At 42.5% G+C, this 17,168-nt stretch overlaps 1 protein-coding gene across 1 annotated transcript in view; it reads left to right on the top strand.

Moving 5' to 3' along the window:
• PARP1 (poly(ADP-ribose) polymerase 1) overlaps positions 1-17,168 on the top strand; it is a 31,834-nt gene that overhangs the window by 11,302 nt on the left and 3,364 nt on the right. The window contains exons 6-21 of the mRNA XM_059840703.1: positions 1,213-1,329; positions 3,525-3,701; positions 4,124-4,265; positions 5,780-5,920; positions 6,643-6,885; positions 7,832-7,900; positions 8,695-8,827; positions 10,001-10,196; positions 11,471-11,599; positions 13,155-13,238; positions 14,031-14,153; positions 14,641-14,769; positions 15,467-15,565; positions 16,115-16,267; positions 16,536-16,663; positions 17,031-17,092. Coding sequence (XP_059696686.1) covers positions 1,213-1,329; positions 3,525-3,701; positions 4,124-4,265; positions 5,780-5,920; positions 6,643-6,885; positions 7,832-7,900; positions 8,695-8,827; positions 10,001-10,196; positions 11,471-11,599; positions 13,155-13,238; positions 14,031-14,153; positions 14,641-14,769; positions 15,467-15,565; positions 16,115-16,267; positions 16,536-16,663; positions 17,031-17,092 — 2,125 coding nt within the window. The remainder of the gene's footprint in view (positions 1-1,212; positions 1,330-3,524; positions 3,702-4,123; positions 4,266-5,779; positions 5,921-6,642; positions 6,886-7,831; positions 7,901-8,694; positions 8,828-10,000; positions 10,197-11,470; positions 11,600-13,154; positions 13,239-14,030; positions 14,154-14,640; positions 14,770-15,466; positions 15,566-16,114; positions 16,268-16,535; positions 16,664-17,030; positions 17,093-17,168) is intronic.

Below are 17,168 nucleotides of genomic sequence, written 5' to 3'. Positions count from 1 at the left end.
CTCCAAAGACAGGAAGGATGTTCTCTAGGACTTGGGCTTATTGGATTTAAAGAGATTAGGTTAAATGCCTTTTTTTCTGAGAGGTTCTGGGCTCCTTCTTGTATCATCTGGCTGTGTGGCTGGAGCTTGGAGCCTGAGCACTATTGCAGAAAAGCTTGGAAAACAATAAATAGCTCACTGTAAAACAGCTATAAAGTGTGCAACCAGATTAATGAAAAATCAAATCTTTTTCACCCTCTGGGAAGATGTGTTCGGTTCGTGGGTACAAACTGTGATAGATCACAGCTTTTACCTGTCACCTTTTAGAATATTGTGGGAAGAATCCCCAGTAGAGCTTCAGGAATATTTTATTTATAAAAAGTTCCCAAGGAAAAAAAAACTAACAATCTGTCTTTGCTCTAACTGAGGTCTTAATGGAGCTGTAGAAAAACGCTGGCTCTGGTTTTGTGCAAAAGTCTTTTTTTTTGTTGTGTGGCAGCATCATAATTTAAAAAAAAATATTTTTAAGGTTTTGCTCCTGCAGTGTAGTTGTTTAGGACAAATGGAGGCACTTTGTGGATCAGGGTTAAGTTTGGGTTCACTTTTTTTAACAGCATTTCATTAAGCATGATCATTAACACTGAAAATTACACCACTTAACCTAGTAAAACACTTCTTCCAGGGCAGACTACATTTTTGACTGTAGCCAGTGGATAACATTCAGAAACTATTTGAGATATTTTAGGATGCTTCTGTGCTTCCCAGCCCTTTCAAGTTCTGTAGAAAAGCCCAAAAGAATATGCATACTTCTCCACACTGCTGCAGGTGTCTGATCTGGGAGAAATTCCTTTAATGCTTAGTTACCTTGAAGAAAGAACAGTGGCAATCAGTATTTCTGATGTTTTATTTTTTTATAGAAAGCTCAAATGCAGCTACATCCCCCCTGTTCTCAGTGTCAGCTAGGTAGGTGAAATTTGTAAAGAATGTTGAGACCTTTCTAAGTAAGGGCACTGACATTTGGAGGATGTGACTTTAAGGGTCTGTTTTAGCTGTTTGGTAGAAGGTGTGACTTTCTCTTTTGGTAAAGTTACTGGTTCTTGGAGCTCTTAATCTCAGAATCTGTGTGTAAGATACCATGGACTTGCTAAAGCCTCGTGCACATACTGCATTTGGAGGAGTGTTCTTGGCTGCTTGAATTGGATTGCTTTCTAAGCTGCTGGGTTTTGTCAACAGGAGCAGACAGAGCTGATCTGGGGCATCAAGGATGAGCTGAGGAAGGTCTGCTCCACCAATGACCTGAAGGAGCTGCTGATTGCCAACAAGCAGGAGGTCCCCTCAGGGGAGAATGCTGTGAGTTTGGTTGTAGTTCCTCTGTGTGTGTGTGCAGGGTCTTGGAATTGGTGAAGCTGACCTGACCCAATATTGCTGCAAGGTCCACAAGTCTGAAGAATGTTCCAAACATAAGACTCAAGAAAGAAATCTGGTGCAAAGCCCAGTCCTTCTGTCCCAGGACTCTGGTATTGCTGTCACACTTGCTTGTGAAGGGTGGTGTGGTGGTGAGTGATGCTGAATTCAGCATCTTTGTCCTGGTGTGGTGCCTTTATTCTGCTATGCTCAAAGTGGTCTGTGGGTTTTTTCTTTTTGGTGCTGGCTCTTCATGAGCAGGTTAGTTAAGGCACTTCACATGGCCTCCCTCAACTGTTAAATTATGCATGATGAAGCAAAAATTGTACAATTTCTTCCCCAGTTTCTTTTCTAAAAACAGTCCATTTTGGTCTATGTCATTTGTGAAAGTCTGCTCTCTTTCAGAGCCACATACTGCTTCAAGTATTTGTATTTATCAAGACTCTTTGTAAGGAGTGTGGGCTGGCATGTGGGAAGTGTCTAGACTCAAAATGGTCATGGAATACTCTTAGGCAGGAAAACCTGGACTTGTCTGAGCCTACATCCCCACCGACCTCCTCATGTGCTCAGATGCAGTAGCTTGTCTTCTCCCTGGCTGTTCTGGCATGGCAGCCTGGTCAGGTGCTGTGTGGTAGGTGTGTTCTCCTGAACCACAGGATTGTAGAATGGGTTGGATTGGAAGGGATGTGGTATTTTTGGGGTCCCCCGTCGTGGGGAGGAGTGATGAATCTGACTCCATGTTCTCAGAAGGCTAATTTATTATTTTATGATATTATATTAAAGAATGCTATACTAAACTATACTAAAGAATAGAGAGAGGATACAGACAGAAGGCTAAAAGATAATAATTAAAAACTGATGACTCTCCTCAGAGTCTGACACAGCCTGACCGTGATTGGTCATTAAGTCAAAACAATTCACATATTGGATAAACAATGTCCAACCACATTCCAAAGCAGCAAAACACAGGAGAAGCAAATGAGATCAGAATTGTTTTCCTTTTTCTCAGAGGCTTCTTACCTTCCCAGGAGAAGAATCCTGGGCAAAGATTTTCGGAAAATATGATGGTGACATTGGGAATCTAAAGATCTCTTTCCAACCCCCCTGCCATGGGCAGGGATGCCACCCCCATAGATCAGGTTGCCCAAAGCCCCATCCAACCCAGTCTTGAACACTTCTAAGGATGGAGAATCCACAGCTCCTCTGGGCAGCCTGTTCCAGTGCCTCACCACCCTCAGAGTGAAGGATTTATTCCTAATATCCAATCTAAACATACCTTCTTTCAGTTTAAAGCCATTATCCTGTCACTACATGGCCTTGTAAAGTGCCTCACTGCTCTCTTGTAGATCCTGTTTAAGTTCTGGAAGGTCTTACAAGGAGACCTTGAGACCTTTTCTCCAGGCTGCACAATCCCATGTCTCAGCTTGTCTTCAGAGGAGAGATGCTCAAACCCTCTGGTCATTTTTGTGGCCCTCCTTTGGCCTCACTTCTGCAGGTCTGTGTCCTTGCTCTGGTGGGAGCCCCAGATCTGAATGCAGCTCTTCAAGTGGGGTCTCTTGAGAGCAGAGCAGAGGGGGAGAATCACCTCCCTCTTCTGGAGAGGAGAGGCTGAGCCAGGGGTGTGACACTGTTGAGTCAGTGACAGATGAAATGACTCCATTTTTCAGAAGGTGAAAAAGAGAGACTTTATTAGGAGGTGGCATCCTTTTATAACCAGGATTGCTGAGGTGAAACCTGATTGATTTGTGTCAAAGTAAAAACCTTTCACACCATTGGTGAACCATGAATAGCACACTCTGAAGGTACCTATCTATAAACAACACAAACAGAAAGAGAGATCATTGTTTTCATTCTTCCTCTCCAAGTTTCCCAGGCCTGAAGCCTGGAAGAATTCTCTTTGAACTGAGAATCTCCACAGGGATGTGAGCAGGAGGAGCCTTGTGCCATGCCTCTGAGGCATCAAACATCCATCAGTGCAGCTGAGAGGCTTGGTTTATGTTCAGAGTGTGTGTGACGTGCTGGAAGTGTCTGTGCCAGCAGCCTGGCAGTTGTGTTCTTGTGCAGCCCAGGGTGACACAGTGTGTGTGTGTGCCTCCAGCCTCCTCCTGCCATGACCTGCTCTGTGTTCTTTGGTGCTGTAGATCCTGGACCGAGTGGCAGATGGGATGGCCTTTGGAGCTCTGCTGCCCTGCGAGCAGTGCAAGGGGCAGTTTGTGTTCAAGAGTGACGCTTATTACTGTTCAGGGGACATCACTGCCTGGACCAAGTGCGTGGCTAAAACACAGACTCCCAACAGGAAAGACTGGGTAATCCCAAAGGTGAGTGTTTACTGCATATTTGATGTTCTGAAGCACATTTCTGAGCTGATTGAACAAGCAGCAGTCAGTGCAGGATGCCAGAGAGCAGAGTGTGCTGCAGCACTGAGCAGCTGTGACAGCAGGCAAAGCCTGTCACAGCCACATCCCTCCAGGAGCAGGCAGCTAATGCATAAATAAATCATATTTTTTCCAGTAACAATAAATTGAAAGAGTTGTTGTTGATTTGATTTGAAACTCATCATTTACCCTCTTCCAGCTTTGTTTTCTCAGTCAGTAAAGTGGGGTTTTGTCCACCTTAGTGTGAATCAAAATAATTTCTAAGATGTGCAATAAATGCCAACACCTGGCTAGCATTCAATTTATCCTTTAAATCTTAAAATAATATTTGTTGTTTTTAAATTGTTAATGCTTCCATCCCGCAGGAGTTCCGGGAAATTCCTTACCTGAAGAAATTTAAGTGTAAGAAGCAGGACAGGGTATTCCCTCCAGATGCTGCATCTGTGAACTCAGCACCTCCTCCCTCTGCATCTGCTCCTTTGTCAGAGGCTGTGTCTGCACCCAGAGGTAAATGTCTGGCTGGGCATGGCTTGGTGGAGCTCGGGATGATGTTCAGGCTGGCACCCCCAGCCAGATAAACATGCCACCCTGAACAGTCCCACTGTTCTCCTGCTCTCCAGCAGGCAGAGCTCTCCTGATAAAATAAGTGTCTCATGTGCTTCATCTTCCCAGCACAGGTAGGCCCTGGTTCTCTGGGGTCATGGGCTTGAGGTTCTGTTGTTCACTCACAGATGATTTTGAGTGTTTCTTGGTTGTGAGGAAATGATGTGTTTGCAGTGAATCAGAAATGTAAAGACTGATGCTGCACATTGTGCCTCAGGGGAGATCTGCTTCAAAGTGCCACCTCACTTGGTTTCTTAGGGACCATCCAGGGATGTCCATAATGCCAGATATTCCACATAAGTGTAGGCTTTGAGGGCAAGAGGGTTTTTCAGGGGTTTGTTTAGTTTCTAAGTCATCTACTGAGATTTGGCTTTACTGATCACTGACTCCCCTTATGCATAATAGATGTGCTGTCTCCAGCTGGCAAAAGGTTGGACTTAAGGAACTCCCTGTAGATTGCTGGAATGAGTTGCATGCTTTGGTGATTAAGCCTGTCTTTTAAGTACTATGCTGACTTCTAGTTCTGGCCATTATTTTGGATGCAGGGCATTATTGTAACTTGGTTAAAAAGGTGGGAGTAATTCTGCACAGTTAACTTTCAGCCAGATCATGTTATTTTAGCAATGAAGACAAAGTAACCCAGGTCTTGTTTCTGATTAGCAAATTGATTCCAGCCCCAGTATCCCCTGAAGGTAAACTCAAAAGGTTGGCCAGATTTAAAGCCAGGTTGCTTTGTTTGCTAACAACCAAACTGATCTGAGTTGAGGGGAGAAGAGGAAGCACAACTCTCAGCTGGCCAATTAGAGTTGATAGCATTTATCTAATAGCAGTGCAAATATGCTCTTAGGCACTTGCCATGTCCTGGACCAGCATGAATTGCAGTGTTAACACAATGGTTACCAGTTTGCTCCTGCCTTCTTATGGGGTTTGCATGGTAGAACCTTGTACTCTCTCTAAGATCAAGACTGGAACAGCATTGCTTGAGAGAGAATTCTCTCTGCAGCCCCTCAAAAAAAGATTTCCTTTTGAAAAGGCAGGAGCTTTCATGTGACAGTAAATTTCTCCCATGCTATCCAGGCATCAAAAGAAAAGGGAAGCAGAGCACAGTCCCTGGTAGCACAGTGCTGAAAGAAGGCTGATTCTTTTTACTTAACAAAACAAACCAAGAAAAGGGCAAATACGCCTTCATACCATTTCCCTGTCTTCCATCCCTTCTGTTTGTTAGCAGCTGCTGAGCTTTGTTCCCTTTCCCCTGGGAAGGGGAACTCCCTCCTGCTTGCTTAGCACAGGTCAGACCTGCTTGGCCCCTCCTCTGCTGCCAGCTGAGCTGATGGTACAGAGAGGGAGGGGATGCTGTCACTTTGTGCTTGCTGTTTGTCCCTGTGCCTGTGGCTAACGTGTCATTTCCAAACCTTTAGACAAACCACTGACCAACATGAAGATCCTGGTTGTTGGGAAGCTGTCTAAGAACAAGGAGGAGGTGAAAAGCATTGTGGAGGACCTGGGAGGAAAGATGACCACAACAGCTAACAAGGCCACCCTGTGCATCAGCACCCAGAGTGAGCAGCCATGCTGTGGTTCCTGGCAGCAGTGGTAACAGAGCTGAGCAGATTACACAGGACACTTGTCCTCAGAGCTGTCTGGGGAGCAGTGTTTGGATTAGGGGGAGTGTTTTGTGTGCACACATGGCCTGAGTGTGCTTGGAAAAGTAGGCAGATGTATGCTGTGTGCTGTTTGAGTTTTGCTTACCCAGCAAGTTAACCTGGCAGGCTGAGCCTTAAGGCTCTCGTGGGTCAGTGGCAGCTGGGGTTTGTGTGCAGAGCATGGTGGTGTGCAAGCCACCTTTGTTGGGATGAGGGGGGCTGAGGGCTGTGTCCATGCTTGCCTTGGAGAATCCCCAGAGCTGACTGTGGGTGCCTGAGGGCACTGGTTTGCTCTGCTGGCAGCTTAGAGTCTGCTCTTGCTCTGTCTTGGAGCTGTGCAAACTGACTGCTGAGGTGGGAGATCTGCTCCCATCCATCAGAAAGTCCAGCTCCAGCTGAGATCTGGGAAAGGGAGAACTGGACCAGCCAGGTAGAAAGGAGTGTTCCTGCTCTAGCCCAAGCTGTATCTTTAAACCAAGGAGGAACTTGGCTCTCCAAAGAACATGGTGAATCCTAAACATAGTGGAATTGTGTTTTCACAAAGTGTTACAGAGCCCTGAATCATGGCCAGAGGGAGAGCTGTGGTCCAAAACCTCATGGATGCATTTTTTTCTCCCCTTCCTGTCCTGCCTCTGCAGAGGATGTGGAGAAAATGAGCAAGAAGATGGAAGAAGTGAAGGAGGCCAAAGTCCGTGTGGTCTCTGAGGCATTTCTTCAGGATGTGAAATCTTCCAGCAAGGACTTCCAGGAGCTCGTGTCTCTCCATGCCCTTTCACCCTGGGGTGCAGAGGTGAAAATGGAGCACGAGGAAATGGCTGTGGATGGGAAGAGCAGCAAGCCCCCAAGTACCAAGAGTGCTGGGAAGGTCAAAGAAGAACAAGGTGAGGAACAAAGAGGTTGTTTCTCCACAGGCCTGTTCAGTACTGGGCATGCACAAAGCAAACCTGGGTATGGTCTGTCCTTACCCTTTCCTTGAATTTTCTGCCTTTTTTTTCTCATGATAACTATATAATTCACCTCAGGGCAAGACTAGCTCTAAGTAAATATGAAACTGTCTTTTGAGCTGGCTTGAGCTGGTTCTTGTTTCCCCCACTTCAGTCTGCCCAGACTCCCTACCATCAATCCAGTCTCTTCCTTATAAAACATCTGCTTCACTGCCAGTTTGGGTTAGTTTTGCAACTCCTAGGAGGTCCTAGGACAGCAAAATGACAGACACTACTCAGAGAGTGTTGGCAAGTGAGAAAATACTGAGGTCCAGAGCACTGAGTCTCTATGCTACTAGATTTAGAACATAATATTTTTGTAGCAGTGTAAAAATACTGATGGCATTGCTCACCAATGCCATTATTAGCCCTGGACAGTGAACAGAACCATCGCATTTGCTCAGTTCTCTTCAGAATCTGTTCTTTGTGTCCTCCAAGTGGAGGTTTTTGTCATACAATTGGGTGTGTTATTGCCAGACAATCTCGCCACAGTAGCATCCCCAGGGAATCCAAACCCTCCCCATGCCCTGTTAGGTTTTTAAATCCCACTTCCACATTTGTGGTTGTGTTTATCTTCAGTGCAGGTAAAAAAATGACATAGCCCACCCCTTGGGGCCAGGAGAAAAAAAAATAGATAGAATCTGGGGAAATGCAATTTCTCATTTAGTTGTGATTTGGCTGCTAGAGCTAAGGTTAAAAAAAAAGCCACTGAAGTTGGTGTGCTCATACACTGGGAATCTGCTTCACCTTAGGGTGATAATTATGCAAATTGAGAATTTTAAGGTTGATTCAAGTGAGACTGTGTTGCTCACCTAAGAAAAAAATCACCTGTCTTTCACTGCAGGACCTAGCAAGTCTGAAAAGAAAATGAAGTTAACAGTGAAGGGTGGAGCAGCAGTAGATCCTGATTCTGGTGAGTGATAACAGTGCCTGTGCCTGCACCACCCACAGTCTTTAGAATGCCTGATGGTTTGCAGAAGGGTTTTTCTCTGAAAGGATGAGGATTCCATGAAGGAGCATGAATTTTTAAACCTTTAACATTGCTATCAGAGGAAGCATATTGATTGACATCCAAGGCTGAATATTCCAGGATTTTCTAGCACAGCTTTCTTCAGAAGGACCGCTTAAACTAAGGTGTGCACCTTGTTCAGCTTTAGGATCTCCTGTCAGTGGAGTGAGTAAAAGCCCAGCCAGCAGAGGACTCAGGTTTGGCATAAGCATCTACTGATGCTACTCTCCAAACCTGTGGTGCATGGATATTCTGACAATTTGTACTGCATCCAAGGCCAGCCTTTGGTTTTCAGTCCATTTGCAAATGTGACACCTGCAGAGCTGCATTTCTCCTGAGGATTCCTTCAGCTGCTCACACAGTATTAGATCCTGGATTTTAGATCATCCTCTATCAAAGGTTACAGTTTTTTTTTTCCTCTAGTTAGGATACTAACTAGATACTAACTCTAGTTTCTCCAGATACTGGCTGTTCTGGTCCTGGATTTATCTAAAGTTTATCTAAAGGTGTAAGCTCACAATTCATTAATTAATTCATTATGCTCCAAGTGGTTTTGAATGAGCTGTGTGGTCACTGGTTTTTGCAGTATTTCTGTTAAATCACACTGCTGCAGGAAACATTTGGATGAGTGCAAATGCAGGAAGGAGAGCTAAAACAGTAACCTCCTCCTCTGTGTTCTAATTTTTTCTTCTCTGCAGGTTTGGAGGATTCTGCTCATGTCTTTGAAAAAGGTGGGAAAATTTTCAGTGCAACCCTGGGACTAGTAGATATTGTGAAAGGAACAAATTCCTATTATAAGCTCCAGCTGCTAGAGGATGACAGAGAGAACAGGTGAGTTTAGTTTTCCCTTCAAATACTTCCATTCACTTTTTTCTAATAAATACTGGATTTTTGACACTCCAAAAGCCAAGTGTGAGTAAAATGTCTTTGGGGAGATAACAGATTGGTGTAGTTACTTGAAGGAAAAAATTACTACAACACAAATGGGAAAAAACCAAACCAAAACTAAAAGAACTCCTCCAAACCTACCAAACAAGCCACCTATAGAGAAATCTCTGCTCTGCATGGAAACATTCCCTGTGGGTGTTGGCAAAACTTGAGGTGAGTTTTTCCCCCCATATTCTCTAACTTAATTTTGTGTTCTAATTGCAGAGCTGTCACCTTGGGAAACTAAACCAGATTCTGTCTGTTCTACCACAGTGTTAGCCTGAACTGTGTGCCCTGAAGTATAACAAAATGCATGAAATAGTCAGGAGCTGATTGTGTGTTTAGCTTTCCAGTCTCATTGGGTGCATGGCAGAGCTCTTCAGTGGTTGCATTGCTGGTTAGATGAAGAGATTGAGTAGGTTCTTTAAAATAAAACTGCCCCTGCCAAACACATAAGTGACACAGAAATCCCGGGTAGCAAGGACTGTGGTTCAGCTCCAGATTCATTGCACTTTACCATGTTTTTAATAAGCTTTTGTTCCTGTCTCATTTGTGTGAGGTTGTATCAAGTCTGGGATTCAGTATGTGGAGGGATTTCAGTGCTTGCATTTCATACCTGACATATTGGAAAGGCTGATTGATTGTATCCCCATAAATACTACAGAAGCTCACCCAAGGTGCTGTCAGCAGTACAAACAAATATTTGATTTACTTCTGGTTTCTCTAAAATACTGAACTCTGGGGCCTGGGCCTTAAAGATGCTTTGTCTTTGTTTTTCAAATATATGACCCCAATAGTCTGAAGATTTGTATTTGCAAAACATGAAGATTGAAGAGATGTTAGCCTCTCTTTTCCTGCTGTTGACCCATTTATCCTCAGGGTTGTGATTCTGGTTTGTTAACACTGGGTGTTTTTTTACACCAGTTCTTGGACATACAGTGATTCCTCTCAATGAAAAAATTGTAGAAATTCATTTCACGCTCTCTGTGATGGAGGGGGTGTTCCATAAAGTTACTGGTATGCAAATAGCACTGGGGTGGCTGATGGCTGTTCTTCTGTCCCATTCCATTTCTCCAGGTACTGGGTGTTCCGATCCTGGGGCCGTGTGGGCACTGTCATTGGCAGTAACAAGCTGGAGCAGATGCCATCAAAAGAAGATGCCATTGAACACTTCCTGAATTTGTATGAAGAGAAAACTGGCAATTCTTGGCATTCTAAGAACTTCACTAAATATCCCAAGAAGTTCTACCCACTGGAAATAGATTACGGACAGGTAACCCTGAAGTGCCCCTGTCCCAGGTGGAGCATTGCTGAGGTTCCCTGTGTCACTGTTCTGTTCTGTGCTTGCCCTTGGATCTCTTGCACTTCACAAACCAGGGGAATTAAAATGCAGCTGTTGCATCTTCTCTCTGCTACAGGGGAAAGCTGTAGATCAAGGAGTACCATCCATTAAAATAGACCTGTTGGGAAACTAAAGAGTTTTCTGTTATCAAATCCCTTGAATACTTGTTCCTGTTTACTCTGTAACTTTAGGGATATTAATTTGCTCTTAATCCAGCAGTCAGTTCACATACATCCTTTCTGAAAACTCGATTTTTTAATATTCAAAATAGATGCTTTTCATCTGTCTGCTGCCTCCAAAATCCTCCCAAATGCTGTAGCAACTCCAGTGCAGTATCCCACTTAGTGCACATACTGAGCAGGCTGAGAAAGAAATTATTCACTGCCAGTAAGATTTGGCTTTTTAGACAGCTAAGATAAATAAGAACTCTCTTCCTTCTTTCCAGTGGGGGTTTGTGTGTTTATTTAAGGGCATACCTGTTACCTGAACTATTTTCAGACTAAATAGTTGAATGCTATAAAACTGCCAGAGCACATATTTTGAAGACATTGTGTTTTTCTCTGGCCAAATTAGTGGATGTCATCTTTCAGTGCAAAGCACTCAAAGCTTGGCTTTAATTCTGGAAATTTGAATATTGCAGTGGCAAAGTGTCTGTCTCAGTGTAATGTACAGTGTTACTCAAAGCACCTGGCTGATGATTTATTTGTGTGATGCTCTCTCCTTGAATGCATCAAGATGGTATTATGGCTAATTGATGATTCCTGTACACATCTGTGGCAGTTTTTATTACAAAAACTTGGTGAAACTAGTTATTACATCTGTTTTGTCATAAAAGCAGCAAAGTAAACAGTCATTTTTTCATGTGAAAGTCTCTATGCAGCAGAAAGCTTGCAGAAAAAGTAATTAATACTTGCTTGAAGTGAAGCAGCAATGCAAAGAGAGTTCCTAGTCCCTTAATTCTACTTTCTGCTTATTTTTTACAGTGCCATCTCTTGAAATAGTATCTGCCAAATTACTGAATAGGTGTTTTTTTAAGACCATTTTGTTCCAGAATGTCAGAGCAGTGTCCCACGCTCCCCATGAACTTCAGGCTAGTCATAGTATGCACACACTAAATTGGTTTTGAGTTGTTGCCATGGCAGCCAGCCTGTTACTTTTTAATCCTTTGTGATTTTGCTAATTCTGATACTATTTTTACCTTCCAGGATGAAGAAGCTGTCAGGAAATTGACAGTAGGTGCTGGGACAAAATCAAAACTCGCTAAGCCAATCCAGGATCTTATTAAGATGATCTTTGATGTGGAGAGCATGAAGAAAGCAATGGTGGAATTTGAGGTAACTACACACATTCATGTTTCTCCCTAACCTACCATCATGCTTGCACAAACAGAAGCAATTCTTAGCAATCCAGAGTGCTTCATACTTCCCAAAAGCCAAGTGTGAGTTTTAGATCTGTCTTAAAATAAAGGCAAGAGTCTGACTGGAATTTGCCAAGCCCTGGAAGCTGTAACTTAGTTGTGATACATGCAGTTCTTAAAACACAGGTGCATTTTTTGTCTATCAGTGTCTTCAGTTTAACAAGCCTATGAGAGAATTGTCTGTCAGTCCTGGGAGCAGTAATCATTCTGTGGTTTTGTTTGTTTGTGGTTTTTCCCAGTCACATCTGCATAGTGACTGCTGTTTGCTGAATGCTCTTAAAGTATTAACGCAGATAACCGGTGTGCTGGTCATGTGACACTGGTGACACTCCTTTTTTCCAAGCAGGGATCCACATTTGGGGGCTGGAGTACCATGGATTTTAGGTAGCAAATGAGATGCACCTCAGACTAGAGTTGGTACATAAACTAATGGAGGTGTCTTGTCAGAGTCCAGATCCTCTTCTTCACAGGGTGGACTTGGGATTGTTTTGGTTGTATTTCTCATTTGTTCTAATAAAATTCTTATTTTCATCCATTCTTGGTTTCTCCATACTTCTTGATCCATCCTTTTGGCAAGCTTTCACAGAGTGGTTTGGTAGCATGATATGTCTCTCCTTGCACTGTTTTACTAGTGTGCAGAGATCCTGCTGTTTGTTTTAATGCAGTCATTTGAACTAATTCTAAATAACAAATTTCAATTTTCTTCAGCCAGCTCTAGTTATCCTGCCTAAGACTTGACATTTAAGCAGCTGTTCTTTGCCCTCTGTATCATTATTTGGAGTGCCTACCTTTCAGAATAGGCTTTGTACCATTTTCTGCAGCTTACCTGAAAGCTTTCAGATGGCTTGCCCAACATTTGGTAGTACCTTAAATTAAATTCTAGTACTCTCCCAAGATCCATCAATACACAAAGAAAACCAACATTAAAGTAAATCAGTGGATAAATGCAGGCAACCAAGACATGGTTTTTAACTTAGTTGAGGGGTTTTGGCTCATTTTTTATGAATGTGAAACACCTCCTAGCATCTTTGCATTTGACCCTTGATAATTGTAGGGTAAAGTTGGAACAGGTGTCTGGATTGTACCTAGACACAGATGATCTTATGAACAAGAATTAAGTAATTCAGTTTGCTTCTTTGCCAGCCTTAAGTATATGGTTACTTAATGGATTAAGAAATGCATCTGACACCAGGTTAATATTAAACTTCATGCCAGATAATTAATATCCTGTTTTTGTGTTGCCCTAGCATGTGTGCTTAGCTTCCTGTTGCAGTATTCCTTTGGTTATAGGATGTCCTCTCAATGGTGTGTCCTTCTGACATAATTCCTCAATCATCAGAGTCTAAAATGTTTCCATTCTTTGTTGGTCAGTCCTATTAGCATGGAGAAATTAGTTCTCTAGAAACCAGAGAGGGAATGCTGCAGTGGTTTAATGTAGGGAAAGTTGGGTTTAATACTTATATCTTTATCAGATTGACTTGCAGAAGATGCCATTGGGAAAACTGAGCAAGCGACAGATCCAGAGTGCATACTCCATCCTGAATGAGGTTCAGCAGGTGAGCATAAAAGAGATGTTAGAGCAAAAAGGGAATTCAGAAGTTGTTTTGGGCTCAGTGGGGTGAATGCTGAGCTGTGCTTTCTCTGGGGAAGAGGATGTGGCTTCCATGGGTAAGCAGTTAGTTCTCTTCACTGTTGTACCAGTATGGGCAGTAGTTGTGTCTTCAGCAGTTTTGTAGCACAAACTTTAGGGGTGCCAAACATAAATGGCAGCTGAGCAAATGAAGCTGGTGCCTTGATCTCGTAGTGAGCTGGTGTTTCCACCCCAGAGAAGTCTGTCAGAGGATTAGAATAAAGGTTGAGTTGACACAGGAAAGGGTCTAGTTTGATAAGGTTGGTGTATTTACACATCGTGATCTGAACCATTCCACAATCACTACACAGTATTGCCTTTACAGATTGCAAAAATGTACCAGCATAACCCATGGCTTTTTGTCACAGGCTCCTTGGCAAAGAACTGATACAGGAATTTCTTCAGATTCTAGGATAGACCGGACCCTTGACAAGGATATGCACCATTTAAATGTCCTGAAGACTTTATTTTGCTCTCCAGAAACATAATCCCCATTGAATTTTTCTCATACACAATTCCATGTATTTCTGTACAAATATTCTGACTTGCTGCCCACAAGACACTTAAATAGAATTGTTCTTTTGAGTCCTGTGAGACTAAAGCATAAGCATTATTTGCACTGCTGCTCCTGTGTTAGTTCCTAAGTATCTTTTGTGGTTTTATTGCAATGGAGTCTTAGTCTTACTCAGTAATTTTCTTTGGTGCTTGTCTTGTTTAGGCAGTTTCTGACAGTGGTTCAGAATCCCAGATTTTGGACCTCTCCAACCGCTTCTATACACTGATTCCTCATGACTTTGGGATGAAGAAGCCACCTCTCCTAAATAACTTGGAATACATTCAGGTATTGATGAGAAACTGTTTTTTGCAAATGTTGGAAAGTGTTGTTTGCAGACAGCAGGTCTTGATGTTAGACATCTAACATAGAGAATATGTGAGGTTTAACACTTACTTAACCTCATAAAAGCAGAGATTAAAGTAAGCATTAAAACCTCACAAGCCAAAAGATAATCTGAAGAAAAACAAGTTTAACCTCATGCTTTCATGAGGTTAAACTTGTTTTTCTTCAGATTATCTTCTTGTTTGTTTATGTGCATGTCTGTAAATACATATATGCATAAGGTATTAGAAGATAGAAATGTTATGTATATATATGTATATTTTAATGTATTTGGGTATGTATATATATTTAAAGACAGTATTGTTGTGTTATTAGATGGCACCATGTGGCCAGTGATTGTCAGATACTTTTTTAATTTGGGATATCCCAGACATATTCTGAACATGTCAAAGGCCTAAGTAACATAACATTTCCTGTTTCAATTCTTCAGGCTAAAGTGCAGATGTTGGACAACTTGCTTGATATTGAGGTTGCTTACAGCCTTCTCAGAGGTGGAAATGAAGATGGAGATAAAGACCCAATTGACATCAACTATGAAAAACTTAAAACAGATATTAAGGTAAAGGAAATAAAAGGCAATGAGTGGCTGTGAATACAAGCTGATGTCCTGTTAGTTTGGAGTAAAATAAATCATACAGTCTGTAACTGGACAGATCTATGGAACTGAGGTGGGTTAAGGAACTGGAGCATGTGTTCAAAGAGATACAGAAAGAGCTGAGCTGTTTTGACCTGGAGAAAAGAAAACTCAAGGGATATTGTATCAATATCTAGGAAGAGGTGATGGGAGAAAGAAGGAAAGAGAACAGAGGCAGACTTTCCTCAGTGGTTTCCAGTGACAAGAGGCACAAATTGAAATACAGGAATATGTGTTCAAACAAAAGAAAAAGCTTTTGTTGTTGGTGTGGTTTGGTTTGGGTTTTAAATTTGTTTACTCTGACAGTGGTCAAACAGTGGAAAAGGTTGCCCAGAGAGGCCATGGAGGCTCTCTTCTTTGAGGTATTGAAAGCTGGACTGGACTCAGTCCTTGGCTCTCCCTTCTTCGAGTGGAATTGAACATCATCTCAATTTCCAGCACTGTCTCAGACATTCTGTGGCTGTCTGTATATCTGTGCATCTTCTCTAGCTAGGAATGTATTTCCACTTAAATGGTTGAGGAGGTTTAAAGGGTGCAGTTGCAGGGATAGGATGCATGTTGTCATGTTATAAGATGGCTGCTAGTTTGTGTGCTGAGGAGACTTCTCATTGCTTCTTTGCAGGTTGTTGACAAAGATTCAGAAGAAGCCAAGATTATCAAACAATATGTGAAGAACACTCATGCTGCTACACACAATGCATATGACCTCAAAGTTGTGGATGTAAGCTGGGCAATAATGGGGTTTATCTTTGGGAAGATGGACTCTCTTAAGTTGCTTTGCCTGTTTGCAATTGCCTTATGTTTTTTAGTAGCTTACTCAGTTTCCTCTGTTGAAGGGATGATTTGATAGAACATTTTCTTTTAATGAGAATAGCAAAAGTCTAGGCAGAGATTAATCTAATGAGGTGTTTTTGCTTTGTTTTTATTTTAATTTAATTTGCCTCAAAGGGAAGGTGGAGGAGTAATCATCAGAAATTGAACCTTAGTTCATTGAATGATTTTTTCAGAAAAATGGAGGCTCATGAAAATGCAGAAGAAAAGGTGGAAAAGTAATCAATAACGAGTGCTGCATGATTGCTGCTACCTCTGTTTTGCTAGCCTGACACAGCTAATTACAAACACTAAAACCCATCCTGATCAATTTCCCCGGCAGATCAATGTACATTGCAGATCGGATTTTTTTTTTTCTTCTTCCCTCTGACGAGTTGCATGAAGCTAATGGTTTATTTGCTTGGTTCTTCTTTTCCTCCTATCCTCTTGTGAACTGAAGATCTTCAGGATTGAGCGTGAGGGGGAGAGCCAGCGTTACAAGCCCTTCAGGCAGCTCCACAACCGCCAGCTGCTGTGGCACGGCTCCCGCACCACCAACTTCGCTGGCATCCTCTCGCAGGGCCTGCGGATAGCTCCGCCTGAAGCTCCCGTGGTGGGTGAACCAGCTTCTCTGGCTGCCTGCATCCCTGTGCCCAGAGATGGCCACAGGCAGGGACAGCCTAAAGAAGGGAATTTCTGTGTGGGGAGGGCCCTGTGTTATCTGCCACCATTTAGACAACACCGTGTCCCCCGAGTGGTTGCGCATTGGTGTCCACAAGAGCTTGAGTTGCTCTCCTGGGAGCCCAGCCAGGTGGATTCAGTGCTGCCTTTGGTTGTTTTATTGCCCCAGTTTTATTTATTTCTTTACTTCCTTCTTGCAGACCGGCTACATGTTTGGGAAGGGCATCTATTTTGCAGACATGGTATCCAAGAGTGCAAACTACTGTCACACATCTCAAGCTGATCCCATAGGTTTAGTACTGCTGGGAGAAGTCGCCCTTGGAAATATGTAAGTAACTTATAAAGAGTATTTGCCAAATGTGCTTAATACATCCTCATAGAAGGTGATGCTAAGATTGCAAGCCTTCTCTTCAGTGTGAAGAAGAAGCATGTGTTTTTTCTTCAAAAACAAGATCTGTTTTTTCTTAAAATAAGAGCTGTTTTTTCAGGTCTAGCTGAATCTTGTACAAAATGCTGACATCATTAAAATTAGTAACCAAGACAAAGAAAGTTTGAGTTCCAGAAGACTAGAATTTAGATTAACTTTACATTAACTCATCATAAACTAAAGCCTGAAAAATTTGTGAATTCTTTTCCCCACTAAGATAGTTTAAGACTAATGTAAAGTGCTATTTTGTATTCTTTGTGCTGTCCAGGTACGAACTAAAGAATGCTTCCCACATCACAAAATTGCCCAAGGGAAAACACAGTGTCAAAGGTAAGCATTAGTAGTTGTCATTAGTAATCTGTAATTGATGGCAGACTTGGTTGTGGTGCTTAGCAAAGAGAGCTAT

This window comes from Haemorhous mexicanus, chromosome 3, assembly GCF_027477595.1.
Source record: "Haemorhous mexicanus isolate bHaeMex1 chromosome 3, bHaeMex1.pri, whole genome shotgun sequence".
NCBI classification, from domain to species: domain Eukaryota; kingdom Metazoa; phylum Chordata; class Aves; order Passeriformes; family Fringillidae; genus Haemorhous; species Haemorhous mexicanus.
This window is presented reverse-complemented; position numbering and strand designations above follow the sequence as displayed.